The sequence below is a fragment of the Teleopsis dalmanni genome, chromosome 2, assembly GCF_002237135.1.
Source record: "Teleopsis dalmanni isolate 2A chromosome 2, ASM223713v2, whole genome shotgun sequence".
Lineage (NCBI taxonomy): Eukaryota > Metazoa > Arthropoda > Insecta > Diptera > Diopsidae > Teleopsis > Teleopsis dalmanni.
Window position 1 is genome coordinate 117,301,610 of NC_051847.1, and position 10,686 is coordinate 117,312,295.

At 30.4% G+C, this 10,686-nt stretch overlaps 1 protein-coding gene across 1 annotated transcript; it reads right to left on the bottom strand.

Annotated features, from left to right (window-relative positions):
* Positions 1-9,654: 9,654 nt before the first annotated feature.
* Positions 9,655-10,678, bottom strand: LOC119677931 (UDP-glucosyltransferase 2-like). The gene has a single exon (XM_038089515.1). It carries the CDS (start codon positions 10,662-10,664, stop codon positions 9,831-9,833), a length of 834 nt encoding a protein of 277 aa, XP_037945443.1. The 5' UTR covers positions 10,665-10,678; the 3' UTR covers positions 9,655-9,830.
* Positions 10,679-10,686: the final 8 nt, after the last annotated feature.

Sequence of the window (10,686 nt, forward strand, 5' to 3'; positions counted from 1 at the left end):
TTACGTTTATCAGCCTCAATATTTTTACTTAATCAGTATATAATATTATATTAATTTCATAGTGCAATAGTTACATCTGTTAATACATTTAATTGTATTATATATAGCATGTACAATAAAATTCGCACTTCAAAAAAGTATCATTTTCTTAAATCAAGTGTGGTAAAGTACCACACGGAAAAAAAGTACCAATTTGGATTCTGAAGTACCACATGTGACAACCGTGATTTTATCTTTACTATCATTACTTTTTTATTTGTTTGTAATTTTTTTTGTTTTCGTTAAAGAAACTAATTTTAAATATTTTATCAATTACAATATTATGTTTTCATTGACTTTTGACTTTTAAAATTATAAACTACTACATTTTCTATTAGGTCTTGAAATTGTTTTATACTATTTCAACTTATTGTGCTTATGCCAATATATTACATATATCCCTCAACCAAAATTGCTGAAATTGCAGAGAAAAAGGCAAAAAACAACCAAAGGAACACTGTTGAAATCACGAACTAATAAGCCTAAATAGATCTTTCTTTCTAAGCATTCTCGTTAACTTAGGGTCTTATATTTGGTCATGTGGTAAATAAAACGGAGCCTATCAGCTACTTGGAGTGAATAAAAATATTAATAGTGGCGATTAAGTCACTAAAACCAATCAGTTTGAATACAAATTTTTCGATTTTATCGCTTGTTTGTGGTCATCCTTAATGAAATAATTGAAAAAATGATAGAATGCAAAAGTAGTATAAATTTGCAACAAAATAAACAAATGATCTTAACGAGAGTTAACATATAAAGAATTGCAATTCAGTCTACATTGGGAAATTTTAATCATAAATCAATTAGAATACTTTCTCCAATATATTTTACAAAAGTTTTGGACGAAACGTCATTCTCCAAATTAAAGAGAGTACAAAATTATTTGGGTAATTCAATTGGTAATGATATATGACAAAAATTATATATTTCTATAATTATGAATCATAGTAACAGCAATTAGCGATGTCTGCAACAATCAAGTATCAGTTCTTTATGTTAGTCTACTTAAAAAGTTATATCAAAAATTATCTAAATGCTACAGATTTCCCATTTCTTTTATGTTAAAAGGTTAACATGTTAAGCAATTTATAGATTTTTTCCTTTAAAAGTGTTATTTTGAAAGATTTGAAATTAACACCTAAAAGAAAAAAGTTTTTAATATTTTTTTTTAAACAAATGATTTTTTTATAAAATTTTGATAACTAATTTTCATAACTATTAACTAACAATACTTCAAACGGACACCTAGCAAAGAAGTATTACAAAAGCATTAGGTCCATAAAGATAATGTAAGAAACTTCATAAAGCTTTCATAGTCTTCCAGTAAAATAAAATTTTTTTTATATGATATTTATTAGTCAACATTACATCAAGTCAGATTTTTATCTGAACCTGTGTATTTTGATTTAAACAAATGTGTATTTTGATTTATTGATTTTGAATCAATAAATGTGGTTACTATGTGTAGTATACCCTATGTACAGGCTATAAGATTTATTCCATTGCACTTTAATTAGCCAAATAGCGGATTTATGCAATACTTGTGAATTATTATACTCAATGACATATAATTATGACTTAGATATAAGTACAACGAAAAACCCATTTTTTATATATTATCACCAATATTCAGCGCAATAGAAAGGATATTGCTAGGCTGACTGAAGTTATTACTAGCTTCTAACATTTGAGAGCAATCATTCTTCTAAAATTGCTAATTTAAACCCCCGTTCTTTGGCAAATAATTTTCGACATTCATTAAACTTAAATAAGAATTTCAAATAGCACTTCCAGTTAATAAGGTACAATTTAAATGGACATTTTTATACTTTATATTGTTTTACGAGATTGTAAAAGAAATTGCCACGTACATTATTTATATAATAAATATATTATATTTATAATATAATATAATAAATATAATATTTATATATTATATTTATATAATATATAAAAAATGTTAGAGACCTGATTTCTTACTAATTTACTCTTCAATTAGCTTTAATTTTCCAACAAAATGAAGTACAAGACTTCATAGTAAGTTTATCAACTAAAATTATTACTATTATAATAATGTGATATTATATATATTACTATTATCTACTATATGTAGTTATATATTATTTTTTGAATCCATTCTATGAAATTACAGGTTTAGTACGAGCTCGCAGAGTTAGCTGCTTTTTTTCATTCTGGAAGTACAGCTGTAAGTATTGTGTGCGAATGTAACCCATAGTATATTGATATTTCAGTGAAGTTGAAATTTTCTATATTAATATAATTTCACCAACATAAAGGTCTGATAAGGTAAAATAAAATTATCCTTATCACTTTAATTCATCTTTAAACGCTTGCAAGTACGTATTTTAATCTCAATTTCAAAGAAATTCTCTTAAGCTTACAGCAAATTAAATATTTGGAATATTTTCATATAAAAGGTATCAAAGTAATGCAGTACACATTCATTCACTGCTTATTTTATGTAGAAGGCAGTCAATATTCAGAAAAGTTGTAAAGGTAATCGTTATGTTACTCAAGTTGCTGACTATTTGTGGTATGTGCAAGTAAAATCTCACACAAAATAAAAGTAAAAAACGGGTAAGTAACTAAGTAAATTCAAAACATGAAAACGAAAAGCTAAACGAATGAAAGAAATTGCCTTTGGGCAACATTCTTCTTCAAATGCAGTTCAAAAATAATAGCAGCAGTTGCAACTTAAATACCAACAAAGGCTCTTAAATTCCAAGGTAGCAAATTCCTGGTACTCATTATTAAACGCTAAAAATAAAGATAGTGTAGTGAAATGTCAAATACTGGAAATGTCATAGCACTGTCCTTTATTATTTTTTCTATTGTCAACTATTGAGAAAGGCAAACTTATATAGTTGATATAGTCAGTAACTCTGTTGGTAAAATGATTAATATTCGTTTTTTACATACCCATTCTGACATACCACATCTATCTAGTGTGTAGTTCCATTAGTTTTCTGCATTAACACTAAAAAGATTTCAATCCAAAAGAATTTAGAAAGTAGGAAGTTTATTATCAGGAAAAAAACAAGTGGTTATATTTGCGTCATTTGCAATGGATTGAATTGAGGATTTCTATATCATCTATACGATGATGTTGCGTCTTACTATACAAGACGCTCTTGCATGCGATAAAATTGATAGATCCAGAATTTATAGCTCCATGAAACCGTAATTAATAGTACATTATGATTTACTTCGTGAAATTAATGACAATAAAGTAGAACGGATTTTGGCGAAGATGCAGATATTGCGTATATTCCTACAACTGATTTCCCTTGAGTGGATTTACGTCAACTATTATTAGTTGCTAGTATATACTTCATATAAATTATTATATATTGAAACAACCTCTAACTAAACAAGTTTTCAGTGAAAACGTTTGCATAGATTATGCTTCTTCAATAGCCTCTAAAAGTTTAATTTTGATATTTCATGTATACTATGATTTAGTTGTTACATAAAAGTACAGCCAGGGCTATCCATTTTATGATTCCCAAAGTAAACGTAAATAAAACAATAGCGATTACGTTCTCAAGATTTAAACAATATAACTTTATTGGTTAAGTGTGAAATATAACATTATTGAATTGTAATTCACGGGACTTCTTACAGTGTTATGGATTTATCATAATGTTTTGATAGATATTCATTTCAGGACCATCATGGGTTAGATACTATGCGAAATCCCACAAAAAAATGTCCAATGGTGATAATTCAGATAATATTGACCGAATCAATATTCACAATTTGTATAATCCTTTCGTCATTTTCAAAAAAGTATGGACCAATCACACCTCCGCACCAAATATTACACATCATATAGTGATAGCTACTTAGGGATTTTTTCTTACACCAAACACAATATACCAAACACAAAAGGAACAAAGACAAGGCTAATACTATTTTAGTACAATACAACTCCGAAATCTAGAAACAGTATGCGTACATCCTGATGCGTACATAATTACTAGAATCTTGTTATTTTTCCTTATTAAAATATATAAATTACGATCACAAAACTTTAAACGAATACAGAATGTAGTGTACTGCGATAAGACATAATATGTATATGACTATACTGGTATATAATAATTTGGTTACCAAATTATTTCAATGACATTAAAGATTGCTACAGGTTAACGACCTCATTCTAATATGAACTGATATCAACTACAATCTAATATTATATGCATCTAACATATAACTATCAACGTTCACAGTACACTTTGATGACCACTGAATCTGTGAGTCTTGAGGATATTACTGCAATATATTTCATGTAAATTTTTTATCGCATCAAATGGAATTTCCTTGCGTTTGAAAATCGCAATCCCAGTCGACGTCAGGAATTTCCATCACAACCGCTGCACTGACTACTTCAAGTCACCAACGTATAAAAACCAATAATAAAAACTAACCAAGCACTTAAATGCGCAACGTGATGCGTTTCTCCTGCGGCTACGAAAAGAAATTTAAACAACTTCCAAAAATAGAGCAAAAAAATGCAAATAGAAGTAAAATAAAAAAGCTTACAAGCAATGCAGCACAATATTTTATTGCCGCTACATTTACAATATAAACACAGGTGCATTTGCGCAACTTGCAACATGCAACATGCCACAAGCCGAAAGCTGCAACACCAACAACAACAATCTTCCCTGCACAGTGCATCACATTGCACTGTAGGATAATCTGCAAATAAATTCGTAATTTCGTTTTTATTATTGTATGCGTGTGGTCTGTACACACAGAGCAGAGCTGGCTGAAAGTATGCTTGTATAAATGTTTTGAGGACTTGTGTATGTGTGTATTTGTGTGTTTGTATGTTTGTATGCGCCAGCATATTTTTATATGTCATTTCGTGTGTTTGAGCGCGTAATCAAATATTCATGAGCTTCGAATGCAGCTGAAATTATTATTATTATAGTTGTACTTGCTCTTGTATTCGTTGTTGCTGTTGTTGTTGTTATTATAAGTGGTTTCATTTGTGACTTTTTTCAAGTATGTGTGTACGCTTAAATAAAATTGCTTGCTCTTGTTGAGTACTCGTGTAAATTGCACTTATACAAGCGCAACATAATAATCTGCCATCCTTTATGATATTTCCTATAATTTTCTGCTTTTATTTATTTAAATAACTCTTCTTTGTGTGTGCCTTTTTGAACGTTAATGTATCTTTATATCTCTTCACCCCACAAGCAGTTATGACAACTGATATCAAACGCATCACCTTAATTGACTGTCAAAACTAATTAAGCGCTTACCCGATCTTCTCGTGGAATCCATCACTTCATTTGGAGTAATTCAAAGTGAATGAAAATTCTTATTTCTGTGATTTCATTACCAATAAAAAGATTTTTCAATTTTTATGTACAGCATTTACATAAACTTGTAATGATATTAATTACTTTTTGTATATGATATTAAATATTTATTGACAAATATTTTAAAATAAGTTATTAATGTACATACAAATATAAGAAACAAATCAATAAATATATTATGTAATATGATATGTAATATTGTTATATATTTTTTATGAACTATGCTAATACATAAAATTTTTTACTAATACACAGTGATTGCGTCCGGCCTTATATAACACACTGCACCATCGAATTGCTCTACGAAAAATCAGTAATCATGCAACTTAAAAAAATATAAGCTACAATTATGTTATTCGGCCGGAAACCACACCGAACTGTTCATTTTTAGGGATTAAAATTAGTTTTTAAGCACAATTTTGCTTATTTAAAAGCCATTTACACCATAGGAATCAATTTTATCACTAGAAATTATTGTTCATTTTATGATGGGTCCGTGCGGACTCCAGAACTTGAAGACATAGAATGCAGTACATTGCAGAGTATGCTGTTTGAGAATATGTTATCTTAAACCATTATATAACATAAGAGATCCCTGTCGAATTGGCAATCGCAATCACAACAAACAGTAAACAATCCAAAACCAGCTGAAATTCACCGCAGCTAAAGCTCGTTTCTGCGGCTCGTTAATGTGCAGCTAAACTCTGCTAGGAGTCAAAATAAACGAATCCCAAAGAACAATAGCAACAATCAGCTTTTTAATAAAACATATTAGTTCCAATTTCTCACCCATCGACAATACCCGCATTCAGCTCAGTTGACAAGCTCAAGTATCTAGGTATTGTGGCTTCCCCTCAACACAACTTTATCCAACATATTAACTATGCTATGCAAAACGCCACTCTTAGGGATATCCAACTAAAAATTTGCTTTAAAAAGCACAACCCCATTACATGTAAATTTAAACTGCTCTACTATAAACAATTCATTCGCTTTTTTTTCTCGTATACCTTCCCCAATTGATCTGTAACCAGCTCTGCTTAATTGAAAGAATCCGCCTTTTTGAGCGCAACGTCCTTCGAAATTACACCAACTATAGGCGTACGCATAATGACTTTCCGGATCTCATGCTTTAAAATTACTCGCATCGGGGAGTACCTCTTGACGATCGTCCGACGCCACTTCACGCGATTGCATAACCCACCCCAAACGCTTCAACACCTAACATCTTTTCCTTTGACCTCTTGCGTGCCCACCCCGTGTTTGCGTAGTAACACATTCTTCCTTCCACCTCCACCACGCTCATACTTTCTAGCGATGCCGCCTGGTTCATTGGTGGAAATCTCAATTCATTTCTAATAGATGGTTTTAGTGGGTTAAAATCTCACGTTGTGGCTGTTGATGCTTTCTATCTACTGAAAAAAAAAAATTCCTTTTTTCGGATCATCGTTGTGGATCAAGTTCTGTGATCTGTTTCAAGTTGCTCTAAAACTATATAACTAAAATTTTTTATACAATAAATATTATTTTATTTTTTTTGATTTTACAACTATCTTATTATTACTAGATATACTTTTAACAAATGAAAATTTGGAAGCTTGAGTTGTCTTAAATCATCATTTAAGATAACATGTTAATGATAATGATATATTTCATACAAATTTCAATATATTTCTTAATAATTAGATAAATAAATACATAAGTAAATAAATAAGTAAATAAAATATAATAAACAAGTAAATAAAATAAATAAATAAATAAGTAAATAAATAAATAAATAAATAAATAAATAAATAAGTAATAAATAAATAAATAAAAAGATAAATATATAAATAATAAATAATAATTAATAAACATAAATTAAAGTAAAGAATGCAACTTAATATAATACTTAATACTTAAGTATGTTGGAAGTGTACGTTTAAGACGTTTTTTGTACCCTAGTTCCAAGGCAGGAAGTCTCCTCATTTCTAGGTTTGAATGCTGAAGCAATTTAGATAAGTGGTTAGTACTGCTTTTTTGAATTGTTTCAAGTACATACATCCTGTGTTTTTTTACGTGATTTCCTGCCATCGATGGCTTAACACCACGGTGCTCTTAACACACGTATTAATTTAAGCGTCAATCAACGCCCCATTGGAATAGTCTGCTTCTATTCCGCCGGCACCAATAAAGAAATTCATGCAAGTTATAACTTTCACCTTGGTAAGATGCGAGGCCTACCTACTGACCCCTGCTGATCTTTGAGTCACAGCACCCGGTTTGAAACGCACACCACGGCGAATGAATGACAAGCAAAACATTCTTCCCGCGTGACTTTGGTTATTAGCCACAACCACTTCGAGTCCAACGCCAATGGTCAGCACAGCCGAAGCTGTCGGACCACTGACCCCCGAAGTACCAGATAGTATCATCTCTGGTCAAATGTCGCAAGTTGCCGCCCACAACTCACTACCATTCGCACTTCTTGCGTAAGTGCCAGACTGGCACTAGGGGATATTAGTCGCCTCTTACGACAGGCCATCCTAACCGCGGGAGTATTCTTTTCCCCTCTCCGCAGGGAATGTTTCATGTACAGTACGGATATTCAGGTCTTTGTAAATATCGTCGTTTCTGATGTACAATCTGGCGTCTATTATCGTTCGCAGGATATTTGATTGCAGTCTTTGAATAGTATTAATATAAGTTTTGCAGGTGGTTCCCCATATTTCAATTCCGTATTTCCAAATCGGAACAATAATAGTTTTGTAAATTAGTAGTTTGTTATCTATTGACAACTGGAATTTTTACCAAGAAGCCAATATAGGTCTTGGCTTTTTATATTTTTAAATTTAATTATAACAAAAGCTTGGGTGATAGTACCATCAGAATGTTTCTCCCTACTTCAGTGCAATACGTCTAAGTTTTTAATAGTTGGATACTGAACATTGACATTTCATCCAAATTTTTTAATAATAATATGGTTAGTAATAATATGATTGAAAGGTGCAACTGATTGCTTATTATGATGCCCTTAAAGTTTTAAGAAAGAGGCGACTTATACTAACAATTGTTTCCATTATACAATGGAGCCGCTTTATCTGTAATCCCGGGCAGAGACATAGAAAGTTATTAATAGATTCTACATCTTTTTTATCATGACAACTCCTGCTTCATTCAATGTCCGCTCATTGAATTTTACTATCGTTGAAACTTAAGTATAATAGCACAGTGCCACTTCAGTATTCTAGTAAGAATACGAACTGAGTTTCTTAAAACTTTAAAGATATTTCGGTAAGTCGATTATTTTGACCATAAATTTGATGTTGGTCAAAATGTAGCCATAAAATATTTATTTGTTTTATAATAACGTTAAATAAATTGTTTACATTTTATTGTGATTTTAGAATATGCTAGTTATCTTGCACATATTTATAAATATAAATATATATATATTTTGAAGAAATCTACCTTAATTCATAAAAGGTCTATGCAATGTCCCAACCGATCAACAGTGCTAATTAAAATAATAAAAATTAAGCAGTTCTAATTAAACCATTTATATGTAATTTTCAGTTTAAAAAAAAATTTATTGTTCATTTATTGGGCGAAAAAATTTGTGCTTTAAGAATGGTTGGGTTGAAATTCAAATTCAATACAAGTCCATTGTTTCAATGGATCCATTGGAAAGAATTAAGTAGAACTTAGAGATTTTTAGATATTGAACGGGCTTTATTGAATGAATATACACCACCTTTTGCTGTTATAATCCACCTATTCATTACAGGACTTGAAACTAGCAATAAAGACTTATTATTCTTGTTTAGTAACTCTAAAGAAGAATAATTAATAATTCTTTCACCCCTCGATATTCGCATAGAGGCTGATAGGTGTATATTTTGACACTCAAATTCAAACATAGCATTATTATATTATTATAAACTTCAGTTATGGAACTCTTCTTTGTGATGAAGTAATAAAGTTATTTCTAAGCATATATAATATATTCATTATACATCTATTTATATTAACTTTTAACTTTTTGTGGAAGTGTTTCCCGGTATCCATCGAATTAATTCAGTACTAATAAACAGTAACATTCGGAAAGTGGTGTTTTAATATCATTAGGTGTCCTATTTCGATAATAACAATCAAAATGAGTAAAATGAACCATAAAGTAAATGGCCGTGAAACCCATAGGGCTTTATAAATTAAAATAACTTAAGTTAATTTATTTGATACAATTTTTCTATATTTTCGGTATATAATTGGAGTTTGCTATTTAACAATACTATTTTTATTTACTAGATTATAAAATGACTATAACTTACATTTAAAAATAGTTTAGATTGAAAAAGTTACTTTCAAGGATTTTTTTTAATCTTGTTTGAACTTAGTTGGTTAAAACATTAGGACCATCTACTTTGTTAAGATCGCCAAATACATGTTTTTTTATTCTTTTTTATGTTTAATTGCATTTGACGTGAATATGAAACCTAAAATTTTGCTCATAAACCAATAAATTACCCATAAACCCACTGCAGATACAAATATCAAAACACCAATTACATCTAAACTATGCACCTCCATAAAATTCAAATCCTGACCAGCAACGCGCATATGGTTTGCTCCTTCATGCCGTAGTACATATTCTGTCCAATAAATGGCTGCATCAATTGGTTTAATGGGCTGATCATGATATTGGCGAGATATTTTTTTAATCTTTTCCGTATAAATTTTATTACTCAAAATCTTTTTAATTTTAGCACCGAAGCTTGCAATGCTGATGGTGTTAATATCAACATCTAACGCATATCCTGATTTTACTGCGTTAGCCACATTCAGAAATTGATCAAAAAAGTTTGGTATGCCAATTATAGGCTTGGCGTAATATATAGCCTCCATTGTACTAAGTAAACCACCATGCGTAATAAATAATTTGACTTTTGGATGGGCTAATATATCAGGCTGTGGAAACCATTTGCTAATGAAAACATTATCTGGTTTACCTGGTAACTTTTCTGCTTCAAATTTCCATAACACACGTTGCGGTAAGGAAGCAAATGTTTTTAAAAATATATCAATAGTTTCTTTTGGTAATTTCTCACTTTTTATATTAGAACCCATTGAGAAATATATCACACCATTTTCAGCACCATTAATAAAATCAGCTATATCAATTGGTAAAGGTGATGGTTTGTGGCTTATATGCAAACCACCAACTTGAATCATGTTCGGCACATACGGACGGGGAAAACTCAGAGAGAAGTGTTGGTTTAACAGCATTAGTGAGAAATTTTTACGCTGC